The sequence below is a fragment of the Oncorhynchus kisutch genome, linkage group LG3 (genome assembly GCF_002021735.2).
Source record: "Oncorhynchus kisutch isolate 150728-3 linkage group LG3, Okis_V2, whole genome shotgun sequence".
NCBI classification, from domain to species: Eukaryota; Metazoa; Chordata; class Actinopteri; order Salmoniformes; family Salmonidae; genus Oncorhynchus; species Oncorhynchus kisutch.
Window position 1 is genome coordinate 4,779,596 of NC_034176.2, and position 14,200 is coordinate 4,793,795.

Sequence of the window (14,200 nt, forward strand, 5' to 3'; positions counted from 1 at the left end):
AGATTGTGAAGCCTCTGATCCTGGGTAAACCAGACAAGGTAGGAAGGGATGTATTGTCTGTTTGTCAAGATTTACACCGTTTTCGTTTTCAACACCACAATCGACTTGGATATTGAAGCGCACAAAGCCGGTAGGCTTTCTTTATTGGTTGTGTGGTGCGTTGACACAGAAACCTGTTGGTGGAAAATCAGTGGCATATATTTTATATTATAAATATGGCATCAGAATGTTGAAAAATCAGATTCTCAAAACCCTCAACCCTCTGGCTCATAGCCCTGCGTTGCAACGTCAATATCCCCGTTTATAAACAGAGGGTCGTTATTGTTATTTTGTCGTCGTAAATTCTAAGAGGTGGGTGTGGGGGGGCAAATATTTTTACGGTACAAGGGGACATGTGAAGAAAGAAAAAAAAATGATGCATATTTTTCGAGGGACAACAGGCGCATGTTAGCACCAGGTATAAACGGGGCTGTAGAGTTCTGGGGCGGCAGCGTAGCCTAGTGGTTAGAGCGTTGGACTAGTAACCGGAAGGTTGCGAGTTCAAACCCCCGAGCTGACAAGGTACAAATCTGTCGTTCTGCCCCTGAACAGGCAGTTAACCCACAGTTCCCAGGCCGTCATTGAAAATAAGAATATGTTCTTAACTGACTTGCCTGGTTAAATAAAGGTCAAAAAAAAAAATATATATATATAGGGAATATGGTGCCATGTTGTACCATCCTGACCTGGCTGACTGATAGTGTTGCCTGCTGTTTTAGGAATATTTTCAAATCGGTTGTAATTCTGATACCTGGTGGTTAAATGAGATGACGTGTAGACCTGCCCGTGTAATAGTGATGTTGACTCCTTTATAAAAATCAATCTTCAGACAATAGTGATTGGATTTGAAAGACATTTGTTACACACAACAAAAATACAACACATTAAATACATGTACACATACAAAAACAAAATTATAACTTTAATTTGAGATATTTGAGATATAATTTTAGATATTTCAATAAATAGCCTAAATTTGATATGATATGGGAAGACATTGTGGTCAATATACGGTTATGGAATTGTTGGGACAGGAAAACAAGACGAGGTTGATGATGATGGTAATTATGAAGCTGATGAAGATGAGGATGGTGGTGGTGGAGATGATGAAGACGGGGCTCAAACTGAGTTCTCCGAGCCACCGTAGGTCTTGTAGAGAAGGGGCTGTTTTTCACACCTAGAATGAGAGAGAGAGAGAAAAGGAGGTCGAGACAGAAAATTTAAAGTGAGACAAACGATAGAAATTCCAGTATTACATCATGATCCCAACCACACCGCCCGGGCAACAAAGGAGTGGCTTCGTAAGAAGCATTTCAAGGTCCTGGAGTGGCCTAGCCAGTCTCCAGATTTCAACCCCATAGAAAATCTTTGGAGGGAGTTGAAAGTCTGTGTTGCCCAGCAACAGCCCCAAAACATCACTGCTCTAGAGGAGATCTGCATGGAGGAATGGGCCAAAATACCAGCAACAGTGTGTGAAAACCTTGTGGAGACTTACAGAAAACATTTGACCTCTGTCATTACCAACAAAGGGTATATAACAAAGTATTGAAATAAACGTTTGTTATTGACCAAATACTTATTTTCCACCATAATTTGCAAATAAATGCATTAAAAATCCTACAATGTGATTTTCTGGATTTTTGTTTCTCCATTTTGTCTGTCATAGTTGAAGTGTACCTATGATGAAAATTACAGGCCTCTCTCATCTTTTTAAGTGGGAGAACTTGCACAATTGGTGGCTGACTAAATACTTTTTTGCCCCACTTTATGTCCTCATATTGTCTAGAAGAGACATGCCTCTCTGATTAAAGGAAGGAATTATGTCTGCTCTATTCATTATACTTCTATATTCTTTATGTCAGGGGTGTCATGCACCTATTATTATTATCCTTATTATTATGAGGTGCCAGAAGTACATGAGGATGGATGGGAGGTGGTCCGTAGGGGGTTGACGTGATGTATAGAGTCACATTGACCGTAGGGGGTTGATGTGATGTATAGAGTCATATTGACCGTAGGGGGTTGATGTGATGTGTAGAGTCATATTGACCGTAGGGGGTTGATGTGATGTGTAGAGTCATATTGACCGTAGGGGGTTGATGTGATGTATAGAGTCATGTTGACCATAGGGGGTTGATCGACCGTAGGGGGTTGATGTGATGTATAGAGTCATATTGACCATAGGGGGTTGATCGACCGTAGGGGGTTGATGTGATGTATAGAGTGTGATGAGGCAAAATACATAAGTGTGGAAAGAGTCAGACAGATCAACAGATATGATGCCTAATTCTATGTCAAACAGATCAACAGACATGATGCCTAATTCTATGTCAGACAGATCAACAGACATGATGCCTAATTCTATGTCAAAAGGTTATCTATTCGTACCTCTTCACCCGTTCAGTTGTCATTTTAATGAATGATGCACATTGATTAATTTATAACTTTTATGCCTTTAGGAGTTTAGTACAATTGTCACAATGCTATATGGTATCATATAAGTCTAGAAACCTTGCCAGCAGGTGTGACAGGTTAAAGGAAATATTCATAGCCTGTTATACATTAAAAAGTATTAGTAAGTTCATAGTATGTGAGGATCTTAAAACATCTAAGGTTAAAAAGATCATGCATTCAGTATTAGTTGATAGAGATGGATAACATTCATATAATTGTGTTATAGTTGACATCCGTCAAGTGTACAAAGGGTTTGAATTGTGAGAGTAATGTGTCTCTCTCTCTCTCTGTAATGTGTAAACGTTATATTGACTACTTTATTTTGTGGTGCCTAAAAGTGTTCATCTGTCATCTACGAAATGCTCTTAATCTATGAGCCGGAGATCGATTGCTCTGGTCTCCACCCATATTCCTGGGGAAATCCCGGTCTTTTCTCATTGAACTAAAAGTTGAATTGAGAAAACAACACCGTATCACTCTCGTGATTAATTCTCCCCTGTTTTCAGGGGCGTAACACAGGCATGCCATGTAAGATAGTTAGATAAACTACTCTAACTTGATGATTAATAGCCTGAAATAGCTTGGTATCTAGTTATGAGGTTGGTAGATTGGGAACCTGTCTAGCTGGCCAGCTAAACCCAACTTCATGAAATGAACAAGGGGGCTATTAATTACAGACGAATACGAAAACAACGTATTCATCAAGAAGGAATCGATATAATATACTCTACAGTTGCTTGATCAAAATTAATTTACAAACAAACCTTCTGCGAGTCCTTACGTGAGTTTGTGCCCCCTACGGTCACCTGACGAAGGCTATGTATAGGTCACCTGACGAAGGCTGTTTGTAGGTCACCTGACGAAGGCTATATATAGGTCACCTGACGAAGGCTATGCGTATCCTGTATGACACTGTATTGCTCCACATATGTGTGTGTGTGTGTGTGTGTGTGTGTGTGTTTTTTTACTGTGAGTTGCTTACCTTCTCTTAATGCAGCAGTAGAGACCGACAGCGAGGCAGCACACTAACATGGCCACGCCCACGCAGATGGCAATCACCTCCTCTGTTGTGGCTAACTTGCACAGCGTCGCCTGGTGGACCAACAGACCACAGCGAGCGCCGCTATAGGAAGCATCACACCTACACAGAGAGAGTGAGAGAGAGTTGACGAGCTCAATTAGTTTGAAGTGTGTGTGTGTGTGTGTGTGTGTGTGTGTGTGTGTGTGTGTGTGTGTGTGTGTGTGTGTGTGTGTGAACCAAGGTTGTTTCTGGTTTATTGTGCTACTCTACAGTAACTAGTATCGACCTCCAGTAACTAGTATCGACCTCCAGTAACTAGTATCGACCTCCAGTAACTAGTATCGACCTCCAGTAACTAGTATCGACCTCCAGTAACTCGTATAGACCTCCAGTAACTAGTATCTCCCTCCAGTAACTAGTATCTACCTCCAGTAACTAGTATCTCCCTCCAGTAACTAGTATCTACCTCCAGTAACTAGTATCTACCTCCAGTAACTAGTATCTACCTCCAGTAACTAGTATCTACCTCCAGTAACTAGTATCTACTTCCAGTAACTAGTATCTACCTCCAGTAACTAGTATCTACCTCCAGTAACTAGTATCTACCTCCAGTAACTAGTATCTCCCTCCAGTAACTAGTATCTACCTCCAGTAACTAGTATCTACCTCCAGTAACTAGTATCTACCTCCAGTAACTAGTATCTCCCTCCAGTAACTAGTATCTACCTCCAGTAACTAGTATCTACTTCCAGTAACTAGTATCTACCTCCAGTAACTAGTATCTACCTCCAGTAACTAGTATCTACCTCCAGTAACTAGTATCTCCCTCCAGTAACTAGTATCTCCCTCCAGTAACTAGTATCTCCCTCCAGTAACTAGTATCTACTTCCAGTAACTAGTATCTACCTCCAGTAACTAGTATCTACCTCCAGTAACTAGTATCTACCTCCAGTAACTAGTATCTCCCTCCAGTAACTAGTATCTCCCTCCAGTAACTCGTATAGACCTCCAGTAACTAGTATCTCCCTCCAGTAACTAGTATCTACCTCCAGTAACTAGTATCTACCCTCCGTCAGTGGCGGTCGGGGCCATTTTAAGATGAGGGAGGATGATTTTTTTGTTTAAATATCAATGGCCTTATTTCTATGACATCATATTGTATGACTGTCATTCATATTCCATTTTACCCAGTTTAATGTAACAGCGAGGCTCACATTTGTACCTATTACCCATCATGCTACAACCTACAAGCCTACGAATGAAAGTTTACAACGTAGGAGCACCTTGTACACTCTTGCCTGCATCAAGCGGACCATTAGTCAAACAAGAGTTTCTATTGGACAAATTCAGGTATGTTTAAGAAAAGTTTTTCAACAGAATCGGTGGAATGAAAACACCTCTGAGCACACGCGCAAACACAGTTCACTTTCATAGCAGCCACGTTGTATTCCTTCTCACATCTATGCACTCTCCTCCTCTCACCTTTTCCCTTTTCTCTTATGGACTTCAATGCATGACACATCAACTGTATGTGATGTATAGTTTTAACTGAAAATGGTCACTTTTTTAAAATGTCATTTTTATTTGTATGAAATTCACTGAGGAGGATGGTCCTCCCTTTCCTCCTCTGATGAGCCTCCACTGGTGTGTGTGTGTGTGTGGTCTTACATGCAGGCAGGGGTATCGCTGTCAGGGGGGTACATGCACTGTCCGTTCAGGCAGTAGTCAGAATCCTCATCTTTACAGGATCTTGACATCCTCAGAACACGAGGTTCCTCCATATCACTACCTGCAAATCAATCAATCAATCAATCAATCAATCAATCAATCAATCAATCAGATCTTTATTAAAGAATAACGAACTGGTCATGTAGCAGCTTTAATCTAAAGCCCTTAACGCTTCCATTCAGTCTCTCCAAGGTGGGGTGTGGGGCCTAGCCAAGAGCAAGTGAAACAGGTATCTGAATCCTGAACATACTGGAAGGCTCGCGTTTGTTGTGATGGGTAAAACTCTGTAGTACATGCACAAGTATTTTCAAGAAGAAAAACAACTAGATGCGGTCCTTCCAGTTTGTTCAGGATTAGAATACCTGTTTTTTTTCTCCTAAGAAGCACCTGTTCCCCCAACCTTTAAACTCACACTAAACCTTCTTCCCCATGCCGTTTGGAGCATTAAGACACAGAATAGCTGTTTCTATCCTATAAATCACCATTTACAGGCAGCGTGGAGATTTTGGGTTCTGCAAGGTCCGGGCTGAGTGTCCATTGTGTTGTTTGAAGTTTGTCTGAATGTTTTGCTGACTGGATCCCTGTGGAGAGGAGGAGGAGCAGCACTGCAACCAGAGTGGTGGAGTCTGTGGGACGGGAAGAAAGGAGATTAATGAAAGGTTTTACCTTTAACTGCTACCCTTCTACACCAACACAATTACATGGCTCTAAAGCTTTTAAAGAATCTAATTATCAGAACTCTTAGTAGGGTACTTCCTGATCTGCCCGGTGAAAGCCAGCACCTGTCCAGACACTTGTCAGATTAGTGATTAGGCTTGACACTTGCTAGGTGAGATGAAAAGTTGCTTTAAATCATGTTATTTTTAACTAGGCAAGTCAATTAAGAACAAATTCTTATTTACAATGACAGCCTACCGGGGAACAGGTTAACTGCCTTGTTCAGGGACAGAACGACAGATGTTTATTTTGTCAGCTCAGGGATTTGATCCAGCAACCTTTCAGTTACTGGCCCAACACTCTAACCACTAAGCTACCTGCCACCCCGACATCAGTGGTTAGGTTAGATGGAATGTTGCTTTTAAAAAAGAAAATAACATTGAAAAGCACAGAACAAACAGTCAAAAAATAGGACTCTGTTAAATGAATATGTTTATCCTGGCACAGTAGCTGTTCAAAATGGAAGGGCTGTTCAAAATGGAGGAGCTGTTCAAAATGGAGGAGCTGTTCAAAATGGAGGAGCTGTTCAAAATGGAAGGGCTGTTCAAAATGGAGGAGCTGTTCAAAATGGAATCTAGGCTGTTCAAAATGGAGGAGCTGTTCAAAATGGAATCTAGGCTGTTCAAAATGGAGGAGCTGATCAAAATGGAAGGGCTGTTCAAAATGGAGGAGCTGTTCAAAATGGAATTTAGGCTGTTCAAAATGGAAGGGCTGTTCAAAATGGAGGCGCTGTTCAAAATGGAGGAGCTGTTCAAAATGGAATCTAGGCTGTTCAAAATGGAAGGGCTGTTCAAAATGGAGGAGCTGTTCAAAATGGAATCTAGGCTGTTCAAAATGGAGGAGCTGATCAAAATGGAAGGGCTGTTCAAAATGGAGGAGCTGTTCAAAATGGAGGAGCTGTTCAAAATGGAATCTAGGCTGTTGAAAATGGAGGAGCTGATCAAAATGGAAGGGCTGTTCAAAATGGAGGAGCTGTTCAAAATGGAATCTAGGCTGTTCAAAATGGAGGAGCTGATCAAAATGGAAGGGCTGTTCAAAATGGAGGAGCTGTTCAAAATGGAATCTAGGCTGTTCAAAATGGAGGAGTTGATCAAAATGGAAGGGCTGTTCAAAATGGAGGAGCTGTTCAGAATGGAGGAGATGTTCAAAATGGAGGAGCTGATCAAAATGGAGGAGCTGTTCAAAATGGAATCTAGGCTGTTCAAAATGGAAGGGCTGTTCAAAATGGAGGCGCTGTTCAAAATGGAGGAGCTGTTCAAAATGGAATCTAGGCTGTTCAAAATGGAAGGGCTGTTCAAAATGGAGGAGCTGTTCAAAATGGAATCTAGGCTGTTCAAAATGGAGGAGCTGATCAAAATGGAAGGGCTGTTCAAAATGGAGGAGCTGTTCAAAATGGAGGAGCTATTCAAAATGGAATCTAGGCTGTTGAAAATGGAGGAGAAGATCAAAATGGAAGGGCTGTTCAAAATGGAGGAGCTGTTCAAAATGGAATCTAGGCTGTTCAAAATGGAGGAGCTGATCAAAATGGAAGGGCTGTTCAAAATGGAGGAGCTGTTCAGAATGGAGGAGATGTTCAAAATGGAGGAGCTGATCAAAATGGAAGGGCTGTTCAAAATGGAGGAGCTGTTCAAAATGGAATCTAGGCTGTTCAAAATGGAGGAGCTGATCAAAATGGAAGGGCTGTTCAAAATGGAGGAGCTGTTCAGAATGGAGGAGATGTTCAAAATGGAGGAGCTGATCAAAATGGAGGAGCTGTTCAAAATGGAATCTAGGCTGTTCAAAATGGGGGAGCTGTTCATAATGGAAGAACTGTTCAAAATGGTGGGAAAGGTCCAAAACTGTTGAAGAGCTGTATCGAGAACAACTGTATCCTAACAATACTGGAGTTCAGAGGCAGAATGCTCTTCTCCATGCTCCACCAAACACTCACATACGCTACATCACACAACGTTGGGGTTTTGACATACTGGTATATGCTGTGTTGTGTAGATTCAAAGTCATACAATAAAATTTGGTCTATACTGCAGTATATATTTCTATAGATAAAGTCATAAAGATCAAATATACATAAAATACAACATATAACTCTGGCTGGGTCCCTTACCAAAAAGTGTACCATGGTAGTACAATGACAAAAATACTATCGTACTATAATGGTTTGTTGGTTACTACCATGGCAGGAAAATACCATGGTATTTACACCAGTACTATGGAGCTTTCTTGCCATGATAGTGACAAAAAAACATTTATAGTTTTGTTAATTGTACTAGCTACCATGTTAGCACAAATAAACCATGGTAGCACAAATAAACCATGGTAGTGCAATGAAAAAAACATACCATGGTTTTGTACTAACAGCGTGTAGTGAAACGTGAAAGCATAGTAGTTGTTTACAATGTATTATTATGGTCTGTTTCCCGCAGGATGTGATAGGTTACACATGTTCTGTGGTTGTGTGGCCGGTTGGATGTACTCACAAATTCTATAAAATGACATTGGAGGCGGCTTATGGTAGAGAATGGAACATTAAAATATCTGGCAATAACTCTCGTGGACATACCTTCAGTCAGCATGACAATTGGATGATGCCTCAACTGGAGACATCTGTGGTATTGTGTTGTGTGACAAAAACTGCACATTTCAAAGTTGCCTTTTATTGTCCACCAGCACAAGGCACACCTGTGTAATGATCATGCTGTTTAATCAGCTTCTTGATATGCCACACATGTCAGGTGGGTGGATTATCGTGGCAAAGGAGAAATGCTCACTAACAACGATGTAAACACATTTGTGGCAAACCTTTTTAGGTGTATGAAACATTTCTGGGATCTTAATTTCAGCTCATGAAACATGGGACCTTTACATGTTGTGTTTGTTAATATTTTTGTTTCGTGTAAATTCATCAATGTAGAGTGCATTCGGAAAAGTATTGACTTTTCCCACATTTTGTTACGTCACAGCTTTATTCTAAAATGGATTAAATAAAGATGTATTTCCTCATAAATCTACACGCAATACTACATAATGACAAAGCAAAAACAGGTTTTTAGAAAAAAAAAGCAAATGCATTGAAAATGAAAAAAAAAGCAGAAATACCTTATTTACATAAGAAGGGCCTTGGTCAGAGAGGTAAATAACAAAGAATGTGCTTTCCTCCACGCTCATTGGACTACAGCCAAAATAGGAGCCACTTCTCCCTCATTTAAAAAAAAAACAGCCTGAAATTCTAAAGACTGTTGACATCTAGTGGAAGCCCTAGGAACTGCAATCTGGGAGGACTTTGCCTTATTATAATAGTGCCAACCATTGAAATTAGTGGTGGGATGAATTTTTTGAAACTTTGGAGTGTTTTCTATCCAAATCTACTAAGTATCTGCATATCCTAGCTTCTGAGCCTGAGTAGCAGGCAGTTTACTTTGGGCACGCTTTTCATCCGAACGTCAAAATACCGCCCCCTAGCCCAAAGAGGCTAATGCACTGCATCACAGTGCTATCTGTGCCACTAGAGATCCTGGTTCAAGTCCAGGCTTTGTCGCAGCCGGGTGACCCATGGGGTGGTGCACAATTGGCCCAGTGTCGTCCGGGTTAGGGGAGGGTTTGGCCGGCAGGGATGTTCCTGTCCCATCGTGCACTGGCGACTCCTGTGGCGGGCCAGTCGCAATGCACGCTGACACGGTTGTACGGTGTTTCCTCAGACACATTGGAGCGGCTGGCTTCCGGGTTAAGCAGGTGTTGTGTCAAGAAGCAGGGCGGCCTGGCTGGGTTGTGTTTCGGAGGATGCGTGGCTCTCAACCTTTCGCCTCTCCCGAATCCATACGGGAGTTGCAGCGATGAGAAAGGACAGATACCACGAAATCGTGCGGAAAACACAAAAAGGATATTTCCATGATCCACATCTACCATGGTATAAATCAGGCAATACCATGGTATTATTTAGGTACAATGGTAGTAACATGTTAGTAACATCATATTTCAAGGCTAAAACCATCATACATTTCCATGATTCAGATGTATACCATGTTATGAATGAAAATACCATAGTATCACCGTGGTGTGAACATTGTTGATCTAGCCCAGCACTAATGAATGGTCTGTTGGCGGAGTAGTTTAGTGTGTTAATGGAAAAAGGGGGGAAAGGTAACACATTACTTGACACCCAGCGTCATCAACGCTATAAAATACTTTAGTAAAAATACTTTAGAGTACCTCTTAAGTATATATTTTTGGAGGTATTTGTAACGGTTCTCTTGTGGTGAAGGAGAGTCGGAACAAAATGCGGCGTGTAGATTGCGATCCATGTTTAATCAACAAACGTAAAACACGAATCAATACAAAAACAAAAAAAACAACAAACGTAACGAAAACCGAAACAGCCCTATCTGGTGAAAACACAGAGACAGGAAACACCCACAAACACACAGTGTAACCCAGGCTACCTAAATATGGTTCCCAATCAGAGACAATGACTAACACCTGCCTCTGATTGAGAACCATATCAGGCCAGACATAGAAATAGACAAACTAGACATGAAACATAGAATGCCCACTCAGCTCACACCCTGACCAACCAAAACATAGAAATATACAAACTATGGTGAGGGTGTGACAGTATTTGTACTTTACTTTACTATTTATATTTTTGACAACTTTTACTTCACTACATTCCTAAAGAAAATTATTTACTTTTTACTCCATACATTTTTCCTTTCACCCAAAAGTACTTGTTACATGTTGAATGCTTAGCAGGACAGGAACATTTTTTAACTCAAGCACTTGAAGAGAAAATCCCTGGTCATCCCTACTGCCTCTGATCTGGAGGACTCACTAAACAGAGAACATCCCTGGTCATCCCTACTGCCTCTGATCTGGAGGACTCACTAAACAGAGAACATCCCTGGTCATTCCTACTGCCTCTGATCTGGAGGACTCACTAAACAGAGAACATCCCTGGTCATTCCTACTGCCTCTGATCTGGAGGACTCACTAAACAGAGAACATCCCTGGTCATTCCTACTGCCTCTGATCTGCAGGACTCACTAAACAGAGAACATCCCTGGTCATTCCTACTGCCTCTGATCTGGAGGACTCACTAAACAGAGAACATCCCTGGTCATCCCTACTGCCTCTGATCTGGAGGACTCACTAAACAGAGAACATCCCTGGTCATTCCTACTGCCTCTGATCTGGAGGACTCACTAAACAGAGAACATCCCTGGTCATCCTTACTGCCTCTGATCTGGAGGACTCACTAAACAGAGAACATCCCTGTTCATTCCTACTGCCTCTGATCTGGAGGACTCACTAAACAGAGAACATCCCTGGTCATCCCTACTGCCTCTGATCTGGAGGACTCACTAAACAGAGAACATCCCTGGTCATTCCTACTGCCTCTTATCTGGAGGACTCACTAAACAGAGAACATCCCTGGTCATCCCTACTGCCTCTGATCTGGAGGACTCACTAAACAGAGAACATCCCTGTGCATCCCTACTGCATCTGATCTGGAGGACTCACTAAACAGAGAACATCCCTGGTCATCCCTACTGCCCCGATCTGGAGGACTCACTAAACAGAGAACATCCCTGGTCATCCCTACTGCCTCTGATCTGGAGGACTCACTAAACAGAGAACATCCCTGGTCATTCCTACTGCCTCTGATCTGGAGGACTCACTAAACAGAGAACATCCCTGGTCATCCCTACTGCCTCTGATCTGGTGGACTCACTAAACAGAGAACATCCCTGGTCATTCCTACTGCCTCTGATCTGGAGGACTCACTAAACAGAGAACATCCCTGGTCATTCCTACTGCCTCTGATCTGGAGGACTCACTAAACAGAGAACATCCCTGGTCATCCCTACTGCCTCTGATCTGGAGGACTCACTAAACAGAGAACTTCCCTGGTCATCCCTACTGCCTCTGATCTGGCAGCAGACTCACTAAACACAAATACTTAGTTTGTAAGTGTTGGAGTGTGCCCCTGGCTGTTAAAAAATAAATAATAAAAATAATAATAATAATAATAAGGAAATTTCACCATTGTAACTTAAGTACATTTAAAACCAGATACTTCTAGACTTTTACTCAAGTAGTATTTTACTGGGTGACTTTCACTTTTACATTGGGTCATTTTCTATTGAAAAAGGTATCTTTACTTTTTCTCGAGTTTGACAATTGAGAACTTTTTCCAACTTTTGTGCGTCGTAACACGTTTATGACAAGGTCATAACCATGTCATAACCATGTCATAACCATGTCATAACCAGGTCATAACCATGTCATAACCAGGTCATAACCATGTCATAACCATGACCTAACTGGTCATAACCAGGTCATAACCATGTCATAACCAGGTCATAACCATGTCATAACCATGACCTAACTGGTCATAACCATGTCTAAACCAGGTCATAACCATGTCATAACCAGGTCATAACCATGTCATAACCAGGTCATAACCAGGTCATAACCAGGTCATAACCATGACCTAACTGGTCATAACCATGTCTAAACCAGGTCATAACCATGTCATAACCAGGTCATAACCATGTCATAACCATGTCATTACCATGTCATAACCATGACCTAACTGGTCATAACCATGTCATAACCAGGTCATAACCATGTCATAACCAGGTCATAACCATGTCATTACCATGTTATAACCATGACCTAACTGGTCATAACCATGTCATAACCATGTCATAACCATGTCATAACCATGTCATAACAGCTGACCTAACTGGTCGTAACCTGGTCATAACCATGTATTAACCAGGTCATAACCATGTCATAACCATGTCATAACAGCTGAACTAACTGGTCATAACCATGTCATAACCATGTCATAACAGCTGACCTAACTGGTCATAACCATGTCATAACCATGTCATAACAGCTGACCTATCTGGTCATAACCATGTCATAACCATGTCATAACAGCTGACCTAACTGGTTTTAACTCTGTTATGACAAATATATTTAGACCTGTTGTGAAATATATTGTGTTATTTTATGGCTGGTTATGACACCTACATAAGTGTGTCAAATCCCACAAAACCTACCACACGAGGCAAAACATTCCATTACACCATAGCCCGTGTGTCAACAGTATGTTTATGTTACATATATATATATATATGCTCTGTGTGCTGATGACTGGGATGAATGTAGGAGCAGATTTCAGGAGCAGGACAAGACATTCTCTTTGTTGACTGATGACTGATATAAGGACATGTACATGTACGTGATTGGCCTATCTGCCCTTATGCGATTATGATGTCATAATGCTTCTCGACGGTGTCATAAAGTGGTACTTTCTAAGTCCAAGTAAAGCAGGACACAGGAAGTGTCATAGTGCTTCAAAATAAAAAATAAAAAAAACGCCCGTAAAGAATTCACAACGACAACAACAACAACAACAAAGGGATTTAAAAAAACAAACTTTCAAACGAAAGGAAACTTCTTGTCAGGGCAAAAACTGATATGAATAAATGTTGGGGGATGACACTCTTTTGTAGATGTCCATAACGAGTCATAAAATATATATGTCTCAACAGGTGTAAATATATGGGTCATGACAGCGTTATGATCATATTTTGACAGGTTATGTCAGCTATTATGACATATTATGACATTGTTAAGTGTTACCAAATTATGTGTTAGGACCGCAAAGACACACACGGACACACAGACACACAGTTGCAGGATACTCACCCCTCACAGTCTGTTTTGGTCCTGACATCTTGTGGTTTTTCTAAGTGTGTTGTTGCCGTCCAGTGAACTCTAGTTAGTCTTCTCTTCAGGTGTGTGGATTACAGTGAAAGTTCAGGATGCTTTATACTCTTTCAACACATCCCTGTCACAACTTGCACAACAAATGGCAGAACCAGAATTCTGGGGAAAGAGGTATCTCCTTTCCCCAAAATGGGCTCGCTCGGCTGCTTCTTCCGTATCACTTCCTGTCCCATTCGCCCTCGGTTAACCTGCATGGCAAAGGCAGAGGCCTCTCCTCTTGGCGGCAGGTATTCAACAGGTATGCAGCCCGAGGAGGCAGGAATGACACGCTATAATAAAAGCCACACAACACACACACACAGACACCACACACTTTACCACCACAGACACAACAGATGAACACGTGTTTGTTGTTGTCAGCCCACACAGGTCCAAACATCCTCTGAAGCTTTACAGCACCTGACTCCTGACTCTTGGGTGTTCCTGAAGCCATTCGTTCTCTCT

The 14,200-nt window shown here is 41.6% G+C and overlaps 1 protein-coding gene across 1 annotated transcript; it reads right to left on the reverse strand.

Moving 5' to 3' along the window:
* Nucleotides 1-828: 828 nt before the first annotated feature.
* Nucleotides 829-14,000, reverse strand: LOC109884926 (epigen-like). Its single transcript, XM_020476821.2, has 5 exons — nucleotides 13,676-14,000; nucleotides 5,725-5,868; nucleotides 5,183-5,303; nucleotides 3,476-3,634; nucleotides 829-1,216 (listed from the first exon to the last, which is right to left on the reverse strand). Exons 1-5 carry the CDS (start codon nucleotides 13,701-13,703, stop codon nucleotides 1,159-1,161), a joined length of 510 nt encoding a protein of 169 aa, XP_020332410.1. The 5' UTR covers nucleotides 13,704-14,000; the 3' UTR covers nucleotides 829-1,158.
* Between the last annotated feature and the right edge of the window lie 200 nt (nucleotides 14,001-14,200).